The sequence below is a fragment of the Lissotriton helveticus genome, chromosome 6 (assembly GCF_964261635.1).
Source record: "Lissotriton helveticus chromosome 6, aLisHel1.1, whole genome shotgun sequence".
Lineage (NCBI taxonomy): Eukaryota > Metazoa > Chordata > Amphibia > Caudata > Salamandridae > Lissotriton > Lissotriton helveticus.
In genome coordinates this window covers 1,198,013,266-1,198,038,070 of record NC_136067.1, presented here as the reverse complement: position 1 = coordinate 1,198,038,070, position 24,805 = coordinate 1,198,013,266, and the positions used below count along the sequence as shown (strand labels likewise).

General features: G+C 42.7%; 1 protein-coding gene across 7 annotated transcripts in view; it reads right to left on the bottom strand.

Annotated features, from left to right (window-relative positions):
- The window catches only part of LAMA2 (laminin subunit alpha 2), a 3,430,794-nt gene that overhangs the window by 2,740,162 nt on the left and 665,827 nt on the right, over window positions 1–24,805 (bottom strand). For all 7 annotated transcript variants that reach the window (XM_078648920.1, XM_078648921.1, XM_078648915.1 and 4 more), the window contains exon 4: window positions 14,760–15,002. In XM_078648920.1, coding sequence (XP_078505046.1) covers window positions 14,760–15,002 — 243 coding nt within the window. The remainder of the gene's footprint in view (window positions 1–14,759; window positions 15,003–24,805) is intronic.

Below are 24,805 nucleotides of genomic sequence, written 5' to 3'. Positions count from 1 at the left end.
TTGATGAAGGCCCTCTACACTAACAAGCGGCGACATGCACTCACAGGTCCTATGGCCCACACGATTAAAATCTGGCACACTGCACAAAGAGCGCTGGGTTGGGAGGGAGTGCTCACATTGGCCACCCCACTCTGGGAGACTAGACGCCTGGGCACCCTGGCGAACACTAAAGGATTCCGGCAATGGGACCTCATCGGCATTACGAAAATTGGCGATCTTTGGGTGAGGGGAGAAATCCTTCCATTTGCAACTCTGCAAGAAAAATATGGGATGGCAGAAACTGAACTATACCGCTATGTCCAAATCAGACACACCCTCCAGGGTGTCATCCCCCTAGGCACTAAATTAGCTGACTCCTCACCCCTGGAAGACAGACTCCTCACAGATTACATGGACAAAAAAGCCATATGCAGACCTACCGTAAGCTAGTGAATAATATTCCAGACCAGATGGTAGTCCTGAGAGACAAATGGCAAGCAGAATTAGGAAACATTGAGGACTCAGACTGGATGGACACACTAGCGTCAGCCAGAGAAACAGCGATCCCCTCGCGGCTAAAACTCATACAACTTAAAGTACTACATCGCGTATATTACCCCCGCACCACACTCCATAAGCTTGGGCATACGCTCGATCCACTCTGCCTCAGGGGGTGTGGGCAAATAGGAACTTTTTTTCATATAATATGGGAATGTCCAAAGATACAAACCTACTGGGAACAGGTATTGGGTGAGATCTCCGAGGTAGGTGGGGTGGAGGTCCAGGGAGATCCTGGATGATGCCTATTAAATATATGGCAGCCCACTGACCTTAACCTGGGACTACATAATTGGCAACGCTTGGGATGACGATGGCCAAGCGAAATATAGCCAGAAACTGGGGCTCCGGGGTGGTGCCTACAGAGCAGCAGTGGGGGAATGACATGGATGCCGCTATGGTGGCCGAAAGAGCGGTTTACACCCACAGGGGCAGTCCCAAAAAATGGTCCAGAATATGGGGGAAGTGGAATGAATCCAGGGGGAATGTCTGTGAACCTCCGCGAGCGACGTCAACCCCTGAAGATAGCACATGAATGGAGACGGGGCCTGGTAGTCTGATTACACTAAAAACTCGACCATAACGCTGTGGGAGGGACACTGCGGGAATGATGTCACCTGTTAGGCTATACGACAGATAGATCAAAGTAAATTGTCATGTATGCAGTGGACCATGTAATGTGCTACGTAATCAAAACTGGAGATGATTATTGTTTATTGATGTATGTGAATCTATGCATATGAAATACCAATAAAAAAGTTTTTAAAAAAAAGAATGGAAATATACAAAGCAGGAGATACTTCTTACATAGACCCTGTTGGAAATGACCATCTTTTGCATGGTGTACATCCAGATTTTTGCCTTGACTGTTTATGTTGTCTGTATAACACTGTTCACTTTACTCCTGCTAAGCAGAGGTAAAGAGACTGTGCTTCTCCTGTCAACATGATGAAATTGTGCTACCTCTGATTGGCATATTTAACTTACCTATATGTCCACAGTATGTGATACAAAGTGTGTACTCTGGGCTATAAGTTAAATGTCATGCTTGAACTGCCAATGTGCCGTCCACTACATTGACAGAGTAAACCTGACTGCAGGCCTGCCATGTGTTGCCTGGCTATGCAGGTTTAAACTTCAAATTTGACTGGTCAAAAATAACCCTATTTGACAGGCCTAAACCTGTTTATTTTTAATATCAATAAGTCACCACTAAGTAGACCTCACTGTTCATGCAGCAGGGCACATGGTATTTAAAAGTAGGACATGTAGACGTTTATTGTGAAACATGTTCTTACAGTGAAAACGTCCTAAGAGTTTTTTTCACTGTAGTGGGGTTGGCTGTTCCACATGAAGGGATTGGGGTACAATATCTCATTTATTATTATTTTCTAGGGCTAGGAATCAGATACAAAGTTTATGATGGGACTTTTTAAAAAATTTCTTACAAACCCAATTTATTGGTGAAGTTGGATTTGTAGTAAATATTTTGGAATGGGTACTTTAAAAAATAGTTACCATCTCCATTTCTCAAGTCTCTATAGGCCCATTTACACAAGTTGCCTCTGTCATCCAGGAGCTGAATAGCCCCTTTAGTGAGGTGTAAACTTGCTCCCAGGTGTGAGACAAAGGTCTTTGGTGTAGTGCGGTGTTTTGCTCCTCTGGTATAACAGCCTGGACTATGCCCAGGAACTAAATTCACTTCAAAGAGGCCTAATCTGTCACAGGCAGATATAGCTAACACCTGGACCTCCCGCTCCTTTGTCACTCTTGTCAGCCAGGCACCAATTGCAGTGAGAGAGAAGCTTCACCCAGAACTGATTTTGAGTGACCGGGGGGGGGGGGTTGCTCATTTCGCTGACCACAACTCTAAGGTGGGTACAGAAGACCTGCACAGGGTAGGATAGATTCTGACATCTCTTTAGGTAGATTGGGCACTATAGGATTGCTTGCAGAAGAGCACAGAGTGAATGCTGCAAACATGGGTACGGTTGCCAAAGGGAACTTTTACCCTGTTGGTTAAAGGGCGTCATGAGTCACCACCCCCCACATAGGCTGGTGCCAGGCATAAATTTGGGACCCACAGTAATCTTCTCAGAACACTTTCTGGACTTGTGGAAGAAAACAAGAGGAAAGGACCTGCTGTCTGTGTCCTGAGAAGAGCTTAGAAGACCGGGTCTGCTCTCACTCGTGTACCCAGGGCAAATAAGTGATCTAAAAGGATCATAAGGTTGATGTCCTGTTCAAGCGACAGGGACACAACAAGCTACAAGATATCTTTTCTGTACCTGCCCAGTTGACTAGTTCCAACTGGACCTGGCAGACCCTGCTGCTGGTCACTGCTGGAGTGAGTCTTAAGCCCCAAGTGCTGTCCCCAAGGTCCTGAACTCTTAGCTGGTGTCAAAGAGTACTCCTCCTAACTCCCTCTGAAACCTAGGACTAAGAAACCTTTTGGCTTCCAATAACTCCAGAGGACCAGAATCAACCTTTCAAGCTGGTCCAACAAAGGTACGTTGCCACGCGGCCAAAGAGTCAGATTTCTCCCTCTCAGAGTTATTCCACAGCACAAATTTCCTTTCCGGTCTCATAGAGCCCTCTTTGTCTACAGCCTGCAGACTTTCCCTGCTGGAGGAATCTGAGCTCTGAAATAGTTACCCGGTCTTCATCAGGGAAAAGTGAAAAATGTATATGGAGAGTGAGGGGCCTTCTTTGAGCACAAAATCCAAATTTCTTCAAATAGGAGCATACTAACAGTTCAGATACTCGCCAATAACCATGCCACACACAGAGAAGTTTTAGACTTCTTTGTTCCACTGTGAGTAAGTCAGAAATCAACATTCTAAGATTGCCTTCAACTCATCCCTCCAATGCTTGCATCACAGGCCTACATTGGGAACCAAAATAATGTCAGTGTTCTTTTATTTGCAAGGCACTACATCTCCCACTTTGTTAAATAAAAAGTTATAACCTTCTAAATGAATAAATAAATATATCCACGAATAAACACGCAACTGATCATAGATATACAGGTAATTATAATTCTTCCATTAACCATTGTGGTCCCTGAATCATATGCCCTGTACATAAAATGTAAACTATATCAGGGTCCAAACCAAAATCTAAAGGATCTTCCACAATTTATCACGATTAACCCGTCAAACGCGGCTATAAGGTCCATGAAGGCCCAGTGTATTGTTTCCGAGCTGAGAAATGGTAATAGTTACCAGTCGCCATATAAAGATTTCTTAACTGATCTTTGTTAGATTTACCCATCTGTAGAACAATATTTGGAATCAGAAATAATGTTATTATCAATGTCCCAAATTCGCATTCTGGCCAATAACACCCTGTCAGGACCTTAACAACTGGGTCCAACAATGATATTGACCTATAGCACTCAGGTTTGTCTTTGTTCTCCTTTTTAAACATTGGCACAATCACTAAAGATCAAGAGGGAGGTAGGCCTTCCCTTACTGCCACATTTAAAATAAAGGTCAATAATGGTGCTTACAGATCCAGGTGTATAAGAAATAAATCAGGCAGTATATCATTGGGACCCTGGGCCTTCAGTCTAGTAAGTCTCTCAATACCCTGTCTTGTTTCATCCAAAGTGAAGACAAGGGGTGATCTCTCCTGCTCTGCCAGATCCTTCTCCACCATAGCAAGCTGATCTTTACAGTTATTTAAGTGAATCACCCAGTCCTGTGCAGGAATGTGATGGCCTAGGCTAAGGGCATTCTCCTGGGCAAAGCTGGGCTGGTTGATGATACGCCAGAAGCCTGAGCTATTTCTAACCACACAAGCTTATACCAACTCCTCCAATGCCTTTTCCCTCAACATCCCTTTCCTCTTCTTTAATTCCTCCCTATAAGCGTGCTAGCATAAGACTGCTTGTGCCCTATTCCTCAGTACTGTTTTTAAGTGCATTTTTGTGATTGCGCAAAACCCTTGAACAGCTAGAATCAAACCATACTGGGGCAGAACCAGATGGTTTTGTTCTTGGCAGGTGGAGAACCTCAGCTACCTTCTATGCGTTGTGGCCAAAGACTGATAAAAGCATATGGTCAGCAATAGGTGGATCTAAGCTCATTTGTAGTTCATAGGCACGATTCTGTAATAGTGTGTTTACAAATTGTTCTTGTTCCACCATTATAGCGGGAGGGTAAAATGACTATTCCCACCCCAGTGAGTGCAGCAGTAGGGAAAGCGTTGGATAGCGTAGGGGTAAAAATTACTATTCCCACTCCAGTGAGTGCAACAGTAGGGATAATGTTGGATAGCGTGAGGTAAAAATTACTATTCCCACTCCTGAGAGTGCAACAGTAGGGAAAGCGTTGGATAGCATAGGGGTAAAAATTACTATTCCCACTCCTCAGAGTGCAACAGTAGAGAAAGTAATGATTTCATATTAAAAAAGGATTAAATTAATTATCAATACCAATAAAAAAGTAATAAAAATTAATTATCCATTAATTAAAAAGAATTACCAATTAAAAGAATTAATTACCAATTAATAAAAATGTATTACCAATGAATAAATAATTATCAATTAATTATCAGTACATATAAATAAAAATAAATATTTACTTTATTACAATTAAATTACTTCCTACCATATTCCCCTATAAACCCACAACCTGCTCCAAATAATAAAAAACACAATTAACATAATTACCAATTAATCAATTAATAAAATTAATTACCAATTAATAAAAATGTATTACCAATTAATAAAAATGAATAACCAATTAATAGTTAATTATCAAGCAATTAATTATCAATACATATAAATAAAAATAAATATTTACTTTATTACAATTAAATTACTTTCCACCCTATTCCCCTATAAACCCACAACCCGCTCCAAATAAAACAATTAAAATAATTATCAATTAATCAAATAAAAAATAATAACCAATTAATAAAAATTGATTATCAATTAATAAAAATGAATTAACAAATAATTAACAATTATCAATCAGTTGATCAATACATATAAATAAAAAATAATATTTAATTTACTATAATTAAATTACTTCCTACCCTATTCCCCTATAAACCCACAACCCACTACAGAATAAATTAAGCAAAAATTAAATTACATAATATTCATTACTTTAAAAAAATCAACCATACATTACAAAAATAATACTTAATTTTAACACATATACTACCATACATAACCCACAAAAAATTGATATTATGGAAATCGATATTTTAAATTCGATATAATGGAATTCGAAATGTTCTACCCCAATTTCGATATTCTGACTAAATATACTTTGGTGATTTGATATTCAGTCCTATCTATATTTTGGAGTCAATATTCTGGCCTGTCTATATTTTGGATTCTATATTTTGGGCGCTCGCCCCATGGGAAATCTATTGACCATGGTAAAATTCATACTACTGACTCCTCTCATAATTGCAAAATGAAGACCTATGTGGATTGACGCCACTGTGCTCGGAGCACTGTGTTCAAAAGAAGAGACTAAGTCATTGTGAAGCAGAAACGGAAATGCAAGTCTAAATCTCCTTTTGAAGCTGACCCACTGAGAGTTGTGACTAGTAAAAGACAAATGAAGTCTATTAAGCACAATTCTTAGCATTTCAAGCACCTGCCTCGACCTTCACCAGCTCCAGAAGTCAGAAGTGCGACTTAGCCACCTGAGAATCCAAAGAGCCCCTTGACTGTACCAGTGGCTCTATCACCAGTGCAAGCCATGGACACCTTTCCTGTATCTCCACAACCTCACGTGACCAGAGCACCAAAATGACTTATTGAAGAGTTGTGCTGTATTATTTGTACTTTTTATTTAACAAATGGGGAGATGTACGGCTAGATGTACGTCCCGTTTTAGCGGTCACAATGGAGAATCAGGCCACTTGCGATCGCTAAAGAGTCTTTTCACATGTACTAACCCTACTTTGCAGTTGATAACCTATTATGGACTCGGAAAATAGGGTTTGCAAGTTGGTGTTAGGAAGGGACATTTCAAGGGCATCCCTTCCTAATAGCGAGTCGCATGGGCATGTATGAATGTTTTGCTACCGGAATGCAGTCGCAAAACATTTATATTTTCCTAATTCTGTGTAGTACGTGTATGTGAGCATTAACATTTTTTAAGAGCAGGCAGTGGTCCCATGGTGACAACTGCCTACTTTCAAAAAATGAACAGGAAACTGTTCATTTTTCTTTTTTAAATGCATCACATTTTCCTTTTAGGAAACCGGGCTGCATTTCAAAAACATTAATTGCTTTGTTTAAAAAGCAGCCCAGCAGGTCACCATCCCTGTGATTACAGGCCATTCCCAATAGGTTGTGAATTGCGACATACCTCATGAATATTGATGAGGTAGGCCCTTTGGACACCATTGGGAATTGCTAAATGTTTCTGAAACACATTAGTACATTGCCTTTTGTGAGTCCCTAATTGTGAGCCGCAAACAATTGCAATTAGAGACTCGCAAAATGAAGTGGTCATAAACCTGGCCCGTTTTGTCTTGTGAGTTAGCGATGACAGGGGCCCTTTTTGGTTCTAGATGGACTCTGAAGAACAGTTATGTAAGTGCTTGAGTGTGGGCAGTAAAATTCGTAAGTAGAATGTTCTGTCAATCCCTCCCACCTTCAAGGCTCCACCCCCAACTGCCAATAGTCCGGTCAAGTTACTCCCCATTCTGAAAAAAACAAAAGCGGATCGAACTGACTGTGACAACTTCGGACCTATTTCCAATATCCCTACCCTGGCAAAACTTCTAGGAAAATGTGTTCACATTAAACTCTGCAATGACATTGATGATTTCCATCTAATAAACCAATTTCTGTCTGGCTTCGGTGCTGGGCACAGCACCGAATCTGCTATGATACACATTGTAGATGATGCCCTAAAATGCTGGACCAGAACCAAGCCTGCCTATTAGTACTCCTTGACCCATCATCAGAATTTGATAAGGTTAAGCACACAAATATCCTAGACCTTTTGGAACACTATTTGGGCATTACAGGAGAAGCCCTTAACTGGTTATCTTCCTACTTCCTAAACAGATCTCAAAAAGTTAAGCTTAATCTCTCTATATCTCAGTCCACGCCAATTAGACTTGGGGTATCACAGGGATCATCTCTATAACCCACCCTCTTCAATCTATTCATGGAGCCCCTAACAAGTTCTGAGCTAATCAAACATCCAGTACCACATGAACGCTGAGGATACCCAGATATACCTAAAGTCTCCTCCCCAGAAGACATCAGCTCCCCCAACACAACACAACACAACACTAATGGAAATTCAAATTTGGCTAGCAACTGATCACCTCAAACTAAATACTCAAAAAACTAAGCTCCTTATAATCGCCCCACCCAACCAGGCACTGGTCATTGAATAATGGTCACAGCTTACAGCCCTCAACTGCACTCCACAAATCATTGACTCTGCAAAATCACTGGGCATTGCTCTTGACAAGAATCTCAACATTCAGAAACACATCAGTGCCTCCACCAAAGCAGCAAATCATCAAATGAGTATTTAAGGAAAATTAAAACCTTTCCTCCCTCCACAAACAATTTCAACATGCTGCACAAGTCTTAGTGATTCCCAGGTTGGATTATGACTCCCTAGATCCAAACTTGCTTCTGTAAGGGCCTCTCTCAACTCTGTCGCTACACTCATTACTGGCTCAAAAAGAGCCACTTTACCCCAGATCTCACATCCCTCAACTGGCTCCAACACAAAGCAAGAACCAGCGAAAATTACCTGCATGGCGCATAAAGCCCTCCAACACAATACCCCTAACTATCTCGTCCAAAAGTTCGAACTCTCCTGCGGTTCCTGAGCATGCAGAAGCTTCAACACCTTTCTTCTGAAACCTCAGAGGTTCGACAAGAAGAAAACTTACAACCGTGCCTTCTCTGGGATTGCCCCAAGAATCTGGAAATCTTTACCTCCTGAATTCTGAACGAATCCCTCAATCATATCAATCAAGAATGAAGTTAAAGAATTCCTTATGAACAAATTTCTTCTCTAGAGCACATGCCTCTAATCTCCGCAGCCACTCACATGACTAAATATCTCTGGCGGCCTGATGCATTCTTCTGTGCAATACTGACTTTATCCCCCTGTTTCTCAACACAACTGTTATTAATGACGAAGCTATGCTATTCAATTGTTTGTGAATTTGTAGTAAATGTGATATTCCTGCTATTACTACTCTGTAATTCTGTAAAGCGCTCTGATACCTGCAATGGTCATGTTAGCGCTATAAAAAAACTATTAAAATAAAATAAATAAATAAAATAAGTAAACGGTTAGAAGCTGAGAAATAAAGACATGTAATACCAAGCTCCGTGTGGCATGATTGTTTGCATGTACCTGGGTTGGGGAGGACGCTACACTCGGCTTACCTATTGGAGTACAGCCGGTCATATTTACAGATCGCCACCAGGCAGGCTCAGTGCTTTATGCCTACAGCACAGCTGCTGCCACAGCATATCTGCTGAAGGCATTGAAGCTTGCCGTGAAGGTGCCAAGTTCAATGGGCACACACAGCAAAGACTTCTTTTTTCAAAAACAAACTTCCAAAACCAGAGTTTGCTATTGAAAGTCTAAAAATGATTTGACTCGACACAGTGATAGACTTTTTAAAGCGCTTGGGAGAGGGCATCATTAGTAGTATTTCAAGGTTGGGATGACAGAATTTCCCTGGAGGTTCAAAACAAGAGACAATGGTGAAAGAACATTTGCTCTCTTTATGGCAAGAGTTTAGCAGACAAGGTACTTTGCAACGTGTTTGGTGGAGTACTCTGTCCACTAACCTACACATAAGGCTCTAACGGGCACATGCATCAAAAGAAATTGCATTCGCAAATGGTGCGAAATGCAAAATTCGGCCGTTTGCGAATGCAATTTCCATTCTTGGGATGCATTAACATGTTTGTAATTTACGCAATTTAAGAAATCGCAAAATTGCGATTTCTTAAATTGCGATTGCATATAAGGAATCTCAAATTGAGATTCCTTAAATGCAATGCATCAAACTTTTAAAATTTGCGAATTCGCAAATAAGGGGAGCAAATTACCATGAAGTTGACCTTCATGGTAATTTGCGAAAACTTTGAAAAATGCACTAAAGTGCATTTTTCAAAGTTCCATTTTACACACACACATGCTCTTGGAGCATGTGAGTGTGCAAAATGTACTTCTAAGCAGATTTCAGGGGTGCAACAGGGTGTCCTTTGGACACCCCTGCACCCTTGAAATTGCATTCTTAATTTGCGAATTACTAATGGTGAATTGCAAATTAAGAATGTCTTTCCATTCATTCCTATGGGCCTCTAGGCCCATAGGAATGGATGGGGAGGTATTCCTTAATTGCGATTCTCAATTAGAGAATCGCAATTAAGGAATTTTAAGAAATCGCTATTTTTTTAGCAATTTCTTGATGCATTGCAGTTTGCAATTCCTTAATTGCGATTCCTTATTTTTCGCAATTAAGGAATCGCAAAATGCAATATTGATGCATGTGCCAGTGACTCTCATCCCTCACTGCACTCAGCTGATCAAATGCATTAACCCAATTAAATGATCCATTTGATTGTAAAAAGTTGTTAACTCTCTTGGTATTCCCATGAAAATATTTCAAATGCTACCCTCCTTAAAATCAGTAATTAAATCACGAAAGCCTTTTAAGATAAGGCTGCAAACAAAACATGGGATGCGAATGAGCACAAATAGCTCAGAGAACTGTACTTCGTCAAGACAAAAGTCACTGTTGATTTGGCAAAAGCGTAACTGATCACCTGGGAAAAAAAACACTACCAATTTCACTTCAATGACTATCCTCTAGTGGAAAAGGGCACACATAAATAATTGTATCAGTATTTTGAACGGATGCTAAAAAACACTTACATATCATTTGCGCAAATGCACTAAGAAATTGTTTTTTCGTGTAAACCAGAAAGTGGCTGAGCGATTGTTGCCACTTTCAATAAAATGCAGCTCCTCCGACTGTGCAGTAAGACTATGAGCATTCTGGTGACATTTTAGTGCTGCTATTTTTTATGACATCAGTAGCAATCTTGTATTATAAAATACATCACTCACGTTATTATTTCTCATTATCCTTGCATTTAAATTGACAGTATAAACAAGTTTTCATCAAAATCAAGTTACATGAATCCACTTTCCAATTATGGGGTGGAGCAGTTATTTTATTCATTTTATAAGAACGTCAAAAAGATATTTCCTATGAATGTATATCTCGCCCTGTACTATGTAGCTGAAAGCAGGTTACAGGTAACTCCTTGCATAAATACATACGCCGTATGTCATTAATCTGCAAGTACGCCCAACCAACTCTAAATTATTACATTATACCTTCAAAACAATTATTCCCCTTCAAAAATACACTTTTTTTAGTAGAACCAACTATTCAGAACTTTCTCTGAATCTTGAGCCCTCACTTTAACCCCTTGACCGCGGCGAAAATTCCGCCGCGGTGCGGGTGATTTATGGCGTGGGCGTGGTTCGGACGGCCCCCGGCCAACCTCCGCACACGCCCACCGTGACGTCGGACGGCCGCCGGCCGTCCGACGCATGGAAGGGGTTAAAAAATGTCAATTGATCCCTACTTTGCACTTCAAAAGATAGTATCAGGTTGCTCTTCCATTTGTGCTGCACTTGCCCTGCTTTTCACCAAAGGTTTCCTTTAGTAATAAAACAAGCATTTGCAATGCAATAGGTCTCGCATTTACGAGAGTTTAAGCTATTGGCATTGTAAATATCAATGCATTTTATTTATTGGTTGGTTTTTAAAATAGATGAATAAAAGCTGTTGTTATTTTCAATGCCAATAGCTTAAACTCTCGCAAATGCAAGGCTTATTGCATTGCAAATGTGGTTGGCGTTAGGAGAGAGCGTGTCCTGCTCTTGTAGGCAGGACAAAGCTATTTCAGAAAATAGTGTTTGGAGGCTGTACTTAACCACTTGGGAGCTAGTAAACAAACCTCCCCAGTGCTGCGCTGTCCATTATCCGGTGCTGAACTGGACGTCCAGCGGTCGCACGCAGCACTGGGGAGGTAGTGCCCGTGACGACCGTTGGCCGACGGCAGCACTTAAGGGGTTAAAGCCGACCAACCAACAACACATGTAACAGGGGGTGTCCTCATGGGAGGTTACAAAATGAGACAAGGCAGTACTAAGGAGGGACTACTAAGCCTATTGACCAATGAAAAGCCACAGTCTACAATAGACAATGACACACCAATGAAAAATTTGAGCGGAGACTGAGAGTTGCTTCAAGATCATACCTGAATACAGCATGCCTCGCATAGCAGTGCATGCGCTGCCCAGGCTTGACCTAAACACAGCACATTTGTAGGGACAAATGTATTTAGCTTTCTCTTCGTGCCTCTCATTCTTAGGTCAATAAGTTCCTAATTTCTCACCAACGTTTCTCATTATGCTCCAAAATGTGTAAATTTTGCAGATTGTCCCATATTTTAATGTGTACACCATGTTTTTACCAAGAAACACTTTTTTAGTATTCAATAGGATAGGGTCCTCAACGTAGAAATGACTGGTGAAAAAAACAAAAGGTGATTATGGAATGTTTGAATTAATGACTAGCAATTACAAAGAGCCACATGCCATTTCTCACTACCACATTACAGTCAGTAACCGCCCATATGCAAATCGTTTACTCAAGATCAGCCACGGCCCGTGGAGGGAGTTTCTGTGGGGCAGGAAGGCGGGGCTGGGGAGGGGCATGGTGGGGGGTGCTAAAACCGGAGTATTGATAATTGGAGGTAATTAAACAATTTAATTAATAAAACGAATTTCGTAGCGCACTGCCTCGCATTTTGCGATGCAGGGTGCGCTACGAAATTCGTTTTATTAATTAAATTGTTTACAGTTTTTAGCACCCCCCACCCTAACCCTCCCCCGCCCCGCCTTCCTGCCCCACCGTAACTCCCTCCACGGGCCGCGGCTGCTCGAGATGCACCCCAAAAAGTTTCTACTTATTCTCGCTGTGATATCTCCACGTTTCCAGAGCAGCCGACTCGAACACCATGAGCCAGGGACTCTGGTGGTAATTTCTGGTCTCTTTAGGCATTGATTGACATCTGCAGTTCTATTTGCACATTGCCCTTTCTGTCAAGTGCAGAGAAAATGCGAGGATAGCAGGTAATTTCAGGCCTTGAATGGTTGCTGCTATCTAATATCACACATCCAGGAGCCATTTCTGTTAAAAAAAAGAACTGCAGGTGAAGGCATACTGTTTTCATCTGAGGCAATGTTTTTTATCAAAAAATATATTTTTAAGGAATTAATAAAATGTGTGGTCCAAAAGAATTACCCTTTAGCATTATTTCACCCAGTGGGTGATGGGAGCAGATCCAGCTGCAGGAGGCAAAAAAATTGAAAGAACTCTGATGACAATTGGACATAATTCTGAGTTTTTCCTCACGAAATTTCTCCAGACAGATTTTATAAGGTCAACCGTGCAGAAATGTTTCGAGGGAAAATATGCATGGAAAATCTGATGCATATGGAGTTAAGTAGTAAGCACCGATTCTGCATGTAATTCCCCATTTCCCCCGCAAACTCTAAATATCATTTACCACATCTGATAAATGCACACTATGAGGTGCCTGTATTAACCAGGACGTGTAAATACCATCACTTATTCTAATAGACTAATAACCAGGGCCTTTTGGCTGCGGTTCCTGGCTGACACCCAAGTCCGGGGGTTCATAGGCAAACAGGGTAAAATGTGAGTAGCAACTAAAATGTCAGATCTGCCATACATCCCTCCCAAGAGCGAATTATTTTACATGCATATGAAATAAATCCTTGTTTCTTAGTTTCCCCTTGATTTTGGTGGAAAAATGAGAACGGACTCCACTGTTGCTGGTTCATATGTGTGTTATTTGCTCAGTGCTCCGCCATGACGCCTTTCGGCCTTTGCAGGCCTCGATCACATGATCATGTATATCTATCTATCTACATTCAACATTCAACATCTTGAAGGGATTGTGACTGACTGTCACTCAAAACAGAGGCGTGGTGCATTGACCTGTGACCCTTAGCCCGAAAGGCCAATTTGTAATCAAAGTCCAAAGCAAAATAGAACTTGAAAAGGTGAAAACCAGGTTGAAAGCAAAAAACATTAGATTCATCAAGCTTAAATCTGCTCGCAAAGGGCCAGATTCTGAGAATGCATCATCCCAAATGCAAAAATCGCTAATTAAGAATTCGCTAAATTGCGATTCTTTGCATTTAAGGAATCTCAAATTGAGTATCCTTAAATGCAATGCATGAAAGTGAAAAAAATAGCGAATTTGCTATTAGGGCACGCAAATTACCATGAAGTACATCTTCGTGGTAATTTGCAAAAATTTTGTGCATTTTTCAAAGTTTCATGTTGCGCACACACATGCTCTAAGGGCATGTGTGTGCGCAACATATGTGCACACATCAATTTCAGGGGTGCAACAGGGTGTCCTTTGGACACCCCTGCACCCTTGAAATCGCAATCTCAATTTGCGAATCGCTAATTGCGATTAGCAAATTGAGATTGTCTTCCCATTCATTCCTATGGGCCATAGGAATGAATGGGGAGATATTCCTTAATTGCGACTCGCAATTTGCGAGTCGCAATTAAGGAGTTATTAGAAATCGCTATTTTTTTAGTGATTTCTTGAAGCATAGCATTTTGCTATTCCTTAATAGCGAATCGGTGTTTTTCGCTATTAAGGAATAGCAAAATGTATTCTTGATGAATCTGGGGGTAGGTCGGGAAAAAGTAACGAGAGAAACACCGCGTGTGCTCCTATAACTTCGCCAGCAGCAACTATATCATCAAACTAGAGACTTTCACCACATATGTAACCTTGACTTCATGTAAACGGGCTGAACTTGGTTTAAAGCACTCCTGTTACACTGAAACCACGTTGGCTGGTGACTACTGGGGTGGAATCCTCGCTAAACACAAAAACTCTGCATCTAAACTTTTAGTTGGAGTTTCCCTTTCAGCTCTTAATAGGCCCCTGCTCCTCATCAGCCCTGCCGCGTCTCTCTCAGGCGCAGTACCAGGCGCCGAGGCGCCGCCGCCTGACTGAGGAGAGCTGCTGTCAGAATACCAAAACCTGTCAATTACGCGCGTCTCTCATCTGTCTGAGCTGTCAGGACGGTTGCGCGGCACGGAAGCGCGTCTTCACACGTTACCTCTCCGTTTTCCAGTGGGTGGATCTTGGAGTAATACGAAGTGCAGATCACTTCGTCGTCCTTCGTGTAGGAGGGGGGGCCAGTGCGGGGGGTAATATTGTAGCGGGTCAGGCACTCGGTGTCTGTGATGGCATAGTACTGCCAAGGCTGGAAAGTCACGCCGTCCAGAGAGCGCTCCAAAACCCAGTTTCCAGGCCGCGGGGAATTGGCAGCTTTAATGATGACATATGCTATCTGGAACACCTGAAGAAAACGACAAAAAGATAATTATAGTGTAAGCTTGTGCGAAAGCAAGAAAAAAAGTTATTTTTCAGGCTGCATAGGAACTCCTTTCTGCTTCTCCCTTTCATTTAGCAGTGCTCCTACTCTTAAATAGGCATTGTGGTAGGGCTCGTGTGACACTCTTCTGACTGAGAAAACATCTCTACACAACATGTGGTTTTTGACAACGGGGACGTTTCATTATGACAGGCAGTATCTTATTAAAGTGAAAAGATAGACCTTTAAATTCTATCAGAAGCAGGCAGCTGCTCACACTGAACTAGCCTTACCTGGAAATGCCTTACCAACTTCTGGTTACCACAAAGTCCCTTCTGTGAGACGCATACATGGAATCTCCCTAGTAACCAGGTGAAATGGCTCCCATAGTGCTTTCAGATACATACAGCCCAAGCTTGTTACAGTCCAAGATCTCGCTTTATCCTGTTCTGCGTAAATTATTTTATGCAAAGACGCATGATGAAAGAAATCTTTACGGGCCCAATTACGAGTGAGTTTGATTTTGGTGCAGGGATACGATGGGAACTAAAATAACGATTGCAGCTAGTGTAGGGTGAGGAGAATTTTAAAGCCAAAAAACGGGCCATTTCCCCAAAATAGAAGAGGGACTACAATTTTACTGCAACCCAGTGCAGAGAATTACAGAAGAGGCAGTAAAAACATACATACAAAGCCATTTTAAAGCCAGTAGCATGCCTGTTAATTAAATTGCTTTCTTATAGCAGCTGATTTCTCCCACCGTTTTCACCCGGCTCTCTCTAAAAACCGGGACATGAGCGTAATTTCATGAAATCTGCCGGGACAGCTGGCGAAAAACCGGGACTGTCCGGGCAAATCCGGGACGCCTGCTAGTGTCCCCACTCATAAATACAGCTATTCTGTGTATTTGTCTCCAGAATAGGGAATACAATGTGAACCCAACATAACACCATAGAAACCTGCTTGTGAAATTCGTTGCTTTTACAAGGAGATGGGGGAGCTGTACTGGGTGGAGTTGGGAGCTAGTAGTGGGGGGAGAGGGGGGCACTTTGGCACAGGAGGAGCTGTGTAGCAACAGCGGGGAGCGCTGCATGCTGTAAGAGGTGAGTTTGGCGGGTGCAAGGCTGTACTCGCAGTCCTGCCTGCACAAAACATAATGATGTCCACTGTTGGCTGGACCTCCATTGTCTAAGCTTACAACGCTTGAAACATTAAGTGAAACAATCATTGCACTAAACCAACAATAACTTGGGCCATATGCATTACTTAACATAAACTAAAGTTGCTGAAGGGCGTTGCCAGAGGTGGAAAAATCAGCACAAAGCCAAATTTATTAAAAAGCATTGGCAAAGCCAAAAGTTCCCACCTTTGAGAGCTATTGACTTTCTCAATGGTGTTTAGTGATTCTAAACCTTCTGAGTTCTGTGGACCCATACTGAATTATTACTGGAAGCTGGAAAACCCGCCTAAACAATATCTTTGATGTGTACCTAAAAAATAAGCAAAATTACACAAACAAGTATACACCAAACGAATAAACAAATTCTGAAACATATTCTTTAATTTACAAATTTTAATTGGGATGGTTGGATAATTTCCAAATTTAGGTTTATTTCTAAAGGATGAAGCAATATGCTAGGTTCCACTACATCGCTTTGTCTTCATTTGCTATGAATGCATTCTCACTTTTTATCAGAGCATGCTAGTGCAGGCACGGTCCAGATCCAGACGAACGCAAACACCACCCTCCACGGCACCCTAATGTATACAACTTCCGGACCATTCCCCCCCTTCAACGAAGCCATAACAGACTTCATTGCTCACCACACTCGCACCTCAACAGACTGAATCCTACTGGGCGACCACAATTTCCAACTGGACAACCTCAAAGACTGCAACTCCCTACTGGAGAACCTCACCACCATCGCACTCAAACAACTGGTCACAAGGCCAACCCAGTCAGCAGGACACTCGCTCAACCCCATCTTCTCCGCAAGCAACAACATCTCCGCCTGCCACACCTCTGAGCCACATTGGACTGACCACCACTGCATCCACGTCTCCTTCACCAAACCCACCATACACCACCATGCCCACCGCAATCTTCACAGAGACTGGAACTAGGTCACGAAGACCAGCTCACCACCTCCCTCAGCAAGACACCAACAACGACACCCACGGATGGCAACACCTAAGCATGCAATCTCCAACCCTGGATCCCCAACAGCGCCAACACACTGGCCCCCCTCAGGAAACCCCCAGGTAAACAGCCCTCCAAAAAAACTAGCTGGTTCTCCCTCCCTCCAAGAGTTCAGGTGCACCTGCACATAGCTTGAGAAAAGATAAAGGGGAATCAAGATCCCAACAGGCCATGCAGCCTTCAAATCTGCTGTCACTGCACACCACACATCATCAGAACAACAAAGTAGCCATCCAGGAACACATTAACGCCCAGGCACACAAAGGCAAAGAACTCCTCGCCGTGGTCAAAGAGTTTGTTAAACCCAGCACAGAGACAGCAGACATTCCCCCATCTCAAGACCTCTGCTACAACCTAACCATCTTCTTCCACCGCAAGATCAAGGAGATCTACAACAGCTACGCAACCCAAGAAACACCACCCCACTCCACCTGCAACCACCACACCCAAGGGCTCCAAACCCCAGCAGATCTTGACCAGCTGCTCTACCCTCACCTCTGATGACACCCTCAGGATCATGAAGAGCATCCACTCCGGAGCACCCTGAGATCCCTGCCCTCAGCACATCTTAAACTGAGCAGGTGCCTCCATCTCACACAAACTCTGCCGCACCACAACTGCCCCATCGAGTCTGTAACCTTCATGAAAGACTGGAAGCACACAGAGATCAACCCCCTGCTGAAAAAAACCCTCTGCTGACCCAACTGACTTCAAGAACTACAGACTCACCTCTCTGCTCCCCTTCCCAACCAAAGGCATTGAGAAAGCCATCAGCACGCAACTCTCTAACCGAACAACATCCTGGACCTCTCCCAATTGGTCTTCAGAAGCAACCACAGCACTGAGACCACTCTCCTCGCCATGACAGATGACATCCACACCCTCCTCGTCCAGGGCAAGAATGCTGCCCTCATCCTTCTGGACCTCTCAGCCGCCTTCAACACTGTCTCCAACCACACCCTGCACCAGACTCGACACAGGCATCCGCAACATAGCCCAAGAATTAATCTGCTTCTTCCTCACCGACCGAATGCAGAGAGTCAGACCTCCGCTGTTCAACTCAGAAACAACATAGATCAGCTGCGGAGTGCCTCAGGGATCTTCCTTGCGCCCCATCCTGTTCAACATCTGCATGGCCCGCTTGCAGTCATCATCACAATTCACAGACTCAACATCATCTCGTACACTGACAACACCCAGCTGATTCTCTCCCTCATAGATGAACCCACAGTGCCAAGAGCAACTTTCACAATTGGATGAAGGTAGTCACCACCTGGATGAAGGACAGCTGCCTCAAGCTTAACTCAGACAAGACCGAAGTCCTCATCCTTGGCTTCTCCTTCTCCACCTGGGATGGCTCTTGGTGGTCCGCAGAGCTTGGAACCCCTCCCCGCACACCCACGGACCGCGCACAAAACCTCAACTTCATCCTGGACTCCTCACTCTCAATGAAATTCCAAACCAATGCTTTTTCATCCTCCTGTTTCCACATGCTTTGCATGCTTCATAACATCTTCAAGTGTATCCCCACCGAATCCAGCAAAATTGTCACCCATGCGGTCATCAGCAGTAGACTTGACTACAGCAACGCGCTCTAAGCCGGCACCACCCAGAAACCCCAAACAAACCTGCAGAATGTCCAGAATGCCTCAGCCAGACTAATCCTGAACATCCCACGCTACAACCACATCACTGGCCACCTGAAAGGCCTACACTGGCTACCTGTCAACAAAAGAATTACCTTCAAGCTCCTCATGCACGCCTATAAAGACCTCTACAACGCTTGACCTGCATACCTTAACTACTGCCTCTCCGTCTACACTCCCTACAGACATCTCCGATCCAACCCACTGGCCCTGGCCACCATCCCTGGATCCATAAGACTACGGCTGGAGGAAGATCCTTCTCCTACCTCATTGTGAAGATTTGGAACTCACTTCTTTGCACCTCAGGCAATCATCAATGCTGCAATTCAGAAAGGACCTCAAGACTTGACTCTTCGACCATACCACAGACCCATCCCTCCCACACTTAGCACCTTAAGACCCTCACAGGTGAGTAGTCACACTTCATAATATTTCTGATTGATTGAATGATTAATTCAATTGAGTATACTAATTGTCTGTACTACTGTTTGCAGTACTTGCGCTGTTCACCCAAATCAAGCTAGTGATACCAACCTAATTTTTAACTTGGAGTTTCAAATTCCTCCACATTTACAGCATATTTTAACATTTTCAGTTTTGCTTTGTTATGCGTATATACTTTATAATTCTTCAAATATTTTGCGGACAGTCGCAGACCCCCAGGGGTCCGCAGACTGCAAGGTAAAAATCACTTGTGTACAGTATTCTTGATTCTGTGCAGCATGGCTAAAGAAGAATAAAAAAAAGCCTGTGATGCGAGCACCCACAAAGTTTTGTAGACACATGCACCACACATGCATTTGGCTATAAAATGATGCAGCTGCTTTTGTTTCTTTTTACTTACTGACCTAATTTGAATCAGTAGAAATAAAGAAAGAAACATATGAAAACATTTCTCTTTAGGTCTCACCTAGGCAGCATGGAGAGATGAAGTAATGGCTCCACAATCACAGGCTGTGAGCCAGCGTTGGGACTCATACTCAGTTCTCCATTTATTTTTTAGGCAAGGGAAGATGAAGTCATGTGCCCACAATCACAGGCTGGTGAGCCGACGCCGGGGCTCAAACTCGGTTCTCAAGTTACAAAGTCAACAACATTGGCCATAAGGGAAAGCATGGTAATGCCAGACATTACTATCCATATTCATTGTTTGCGTCGTGAAAAAGGATTTACAGCTTGCATAATTTACACTAATTGTCAAGCCACCATCTAGGGTTCTGTTTCTGCGAAAGTGCAGCAGGTCAGTGCCTGTGCCACCGAAGACTGCTGGGTGGAGTAGCACACATGTGAGAAAGCCTCACATAGGGGAGAAGCATGAAAGGGAGGGTGCATCACAGAGGTGTTGGGGAGAAGCACACTAGCTGGAAAACACAGGTACTCTCATGGAGTGCTTTTGACAAACACTTAGGGGCCCATTAGGATGGCGGGCGGATTGCCCCGCCAGGCTGGCGGTAGCCACCGCCAGCCTGGCGGGGGCAACCCGCCCGCCATCCGCACCTAAATTCCCCCCGCCATATTAGGATGGCGGGGGACCGCGGCGGACGGAAAGACCGTCTGCCGCTTTTTCGCCCTGGTCGCCTTGCGGCCGGGGTGGAAAAAGTTTAATATGGTGGCGGTGTCGATTAGACACCGCCACCCATATTAGCATTGCCCAAAACAGATGCCTTTAAGGCACGCGGTCTTCACTTCAGGGGCCCCCTGCGGGCCCCCGGAGTGAAGGACAGGTGGGGGTGCACACGGGGTGTACCTGTGGTACCCTCCTGCATTTGCATTAACAAAGCGGCAGGCACCGCGTGGTGCCTGCCGCTTTGTTAATGCAAATGCATATGTGCAATTTTAGCATTGTGGCGGGCGGTGCTGAGAGCACCGCCCGCCACAATGCTAAATGTGCAGGATGCGCCCACCACAGTGGCGTGCGCATCCTAATCCCCCCCACGGGATCCCCGCCCTTATGGAAGGCGGTCCTAAAAACACCGATAGGATGGCGGGCGGACTAAGTCCGCCCGCCATCCTAATGACCCACTTTGTTCCTTAAATGTGAGCAGTGGAAGGACAAAAGTAACTTGGCAACAGTCCAGAGGAAGGACAGACACTGGATGGACCAGACAAGCCACTGATTAATTGCTTGGCTGTTTTTCCTGGCTCTAGAACTCTAAGCACTTTATTCTTGATAACCTGTGGTAAACTGAATGTGCTTCTCATTTCAACATAATGAAATTGGCATACTTCCAATTGGAGTATCCAACTTAATTGCATTTCCCCTAGTATATGGTACACAAGTGTATCCAGGGCCTGCAAGTTAAATGTAATAAGTGGACTGCAGGACCCATTGCACCATAAATTACAGTGATAGTGTAACCATAACTGCAGGCCTTCTACTTATAGCCTGGATTTGCACTTTTAAACTGCAAATTCTACCTGTCAAAATAACTCATAAATCAAAAGCTATATTCACTGTTACAAGCCTGGCTGTTCCATGGGAAAGGATTTTGATGCAATATTTACTGGCGAAGTCCCATTTTGAATAAATGTTTTCGAAACAGTACTTTTAGAATGTTAGCTTCTCACAGCATAAAGCCTCTGATGGCCCAATTGCATGTGCTCCAACTGTCACCTGGCAGTCGACTAGCCCCCTTGATGCGCTGTGGAACCTGTTTCCTTAGCAGGACAAAGACTGGGTGTGAGAAGGCTTTTCTGACAAACAAAATTGCAAAGTTTTATTTTCTATAGTTAAATTTATTTTATTTTGTCGTCTTCTTTTCTCACTTCGCACTCATGCTTTCTTTTGTTTTTGCTCATGGGTTGTGTTCTCAAAAAATGAGAATTATTTTACTGCAAAGCAACATTGTTTCTTTCTTAGTTGTAATTTCTGAAATGATGCTTTAGCATATAATGCAGTACACTCCAATCTACCACACACCCATGCACCCCACTTCAATCCAATCTATACCACTCACCCTAATCCAATCCGCTCCAATCTTCCACACCCCAATCCTCTCAACCCACCCCACTCCAATCTGCCTCACTCCAATTTACCCCACTCCAATCCAAAATAATACAAAACAATCATTTTCACTCCAATCCAAAACAATCTGCTCCACTCCAATCTAATCTAGCTCTTTGGAGCTACATTTACGCACTATGGTTCATTTAGTAAGCTTTAATGTGAAGGACCTTAAAGTACCAAATAAACTCAAAGCTGCAACTACCTTCTTGCAAGACTTGAAGGGGGATATGTATCCTCCAAGAAACAGCCTTCTGAAAACAGACTGGGGTAGAATGAAATTATAATTCCTCCCAACTCAGATACACTCTTCCATTGTTTCCAAAACTGCAGGTGTAGCTATCCTCTGTATCAGCTCCATCACAGGGTAAATACAGAAGATGTTGGCGCATATAGAGGGGAGAATGGCTGCTGTGGTGCTGTGCTATGGCAGAAATGAATTTCATTGTTTTTCTAACACACACATGTGACCAGTAAGTCAGTGCTGAAAGCCACTGGATAGACAGGAGAGAGAACGAGAGAGAGAGAGACATTGAGAACCATTGCCTGAATATAAAGTAATTTAAAAGCCTAATTCCGGGGAGAAGAGGTGGATTCTCAGTTGTTTGCAAACTGATTTTCTAGTTTCTTACTGAGCAGCAGCACAAGAGAGCTCCAGAATGAGGAAACCCGGACCCATAGAGTTTGTATGCTCACCTGGTTAGGATGATTTATGTATGCCCCTCTGACAAATGAATAGTGTTCAATATTTTGATAGAATAGCTCTGAAATATATGCAGTTTGTGGGCACTATCACTCGGGGAGGAGTCATCTGAAATATTTTGGCCAATTTTGAAGATTACAGCTACAGTAGGAACAATTCATTTGCAGAAAAGTTACGGAAAGATAATTAAAATAATTTCATGAGGGGCAAGAGAATTAAAATATTTATTGAGTGAAGGAAGCACATAATGTGAAGATAGATTGGAGGCCTTTATAATCCGTAAGGGGGTTTCAGAATGTACAAAGAATAATTTTGTTTTAAAAAAAATGTACACATACAACTTGGAGGCAACATGTGAGAATGCTAAAATGAGAAGTAATACTTTAAATTATGGTTTCACAGAGAGGGTAGTGAATGCTTTGAGGTATTGAAGAAGGTTTCAGGAGAAAAGAAGACTAATCAGAAAATAAGTGGTCTACTAGTAAAAATCTGTGTAGTACCCTTGGAGTAGTCTCCTGAGGAAGTGGCAGAGACAAAAGCACAAAACTAATCAAGGACTGGGAATGTCAGTAGTGTTTTCTTTATTTTTGTAAAAATGTTTACGGAGTTTTATATAGGACGAACATCTACAGAAGGTATCGGGTATCAAAGCACTTTACATAGCACCAGTTGTGTTACATGAGGATACATTCATCATTTTCCTTTTTTTGTTAGGCACAGGGAGATTAAGTGATTTGCCCAGAATCACAGGATGTTCAGCGTCATTCCCCAAGGAGAAGCTGTCCCATAGCTTTTACCAACCATTGATTGAAAAAGCCCTTTTGTGGTGGAAAAACCCGTGATTTTGCAAATGGGATGGTTTACAACCACACAAGTGCTGTACATCCAGTCCTTAATCCTTCAAATTTCAGCATTTACTTAATTGCTATCTAGTCTCTTGCCCTCATCCAAAATTGGTCCCATTCAGTCACCCTTCCATTTTTCATATTTTTCCTCACGGTTATGTCCTGTTAAATTACCTTCAAGTTCAGATGTATACCTCTGAATATCACATTTCTTTAGTTTATAATATGTTAAGAAGATAACACTAATTACATTACGGATCACCCATGCATCTGAGAAAAATCAGTCTAAATTTTTGTATTTTTTCTCAAGTTTAAATTAAAAAGTAAAATCTCAACTAAAGTAAAAGAAATTACGTTTTTGTTATTCAGTATTAATGATTAAAAATTATGTTTAAAATTATTTAGAAGTAATTTAATTATATGGTAATAAAATGTATGGCTACAATAATTTTTAAAATACAAACAAAATACAAAAAAAATTGCTAATTTATAAAAGTTTCTATTTTTATATATTTTGTAAACATTATCCCCTTCTATGCTTATGACGAGCTCAGCTCGTCATGGGGCACAGTGGAGCTGTGCTAATGACAAGCTTAACTCGTCATAACTGCCGCGCCACTCCTATACGCGGCTAATTCCCCGCATGTGCGGGGGTTCTATTGCAGTCGGCGGAGTCATGACGAGTCCAGCTCGTCATGAGCACAGCTAAACTGTGCAGCATGACGAGCTGGCCTAGCCATCAGTACCGCGGCACCGCACGGGGCCCCTCCCCCCCACACCGTGGGCAATTAGCCCCGCGTGGAAGGGGTTAAATCATAATTATTTATATTTTCTGATAAATTATTTAAATTAACATGGGGTTTTAGTTTCAGTACCTCTCCACTGATTTCTGTAGAAAGTGGTTGCGTTATCAGTAGTTGTCTATGTTTGGTGGTGGAAGTATTTCAGCTCTGAGCGAGAGAAATTTACTATCACTTTGGGCCCCTTTTTTCTGTAGTAACTTTACAAGTGCAGCCTTTGAGTAGCAAATGTAAGTAGGTTCACACTTTTGTGGGTGGGTACGTGTCCCTCACTAAACCACCCCAAACTCACCCTTAGCTCTTTTACTTCTTCCCTCCTTACCCAATTTCCATCTACTTTAGGAGTAAGTATTGCCCATTTTACAGCCAATCCCTCCTGTCTCTCCCACAGTTACTACCAAAACGCATACTTATATGTGTGTAAACTCAGGAGAACTCTGCATTGTAAAAGATAGAAGAGAAATAAGCTCTACAGGTAGGTTTGAGAATTGCATTTTTAGTACATTTTGTAGTAATACAAAATATTCTACAAAATGCAGTTTCTGAATAGGCCAAAATAGCTTTGAATAAATAAAATGTATGTACCTAGC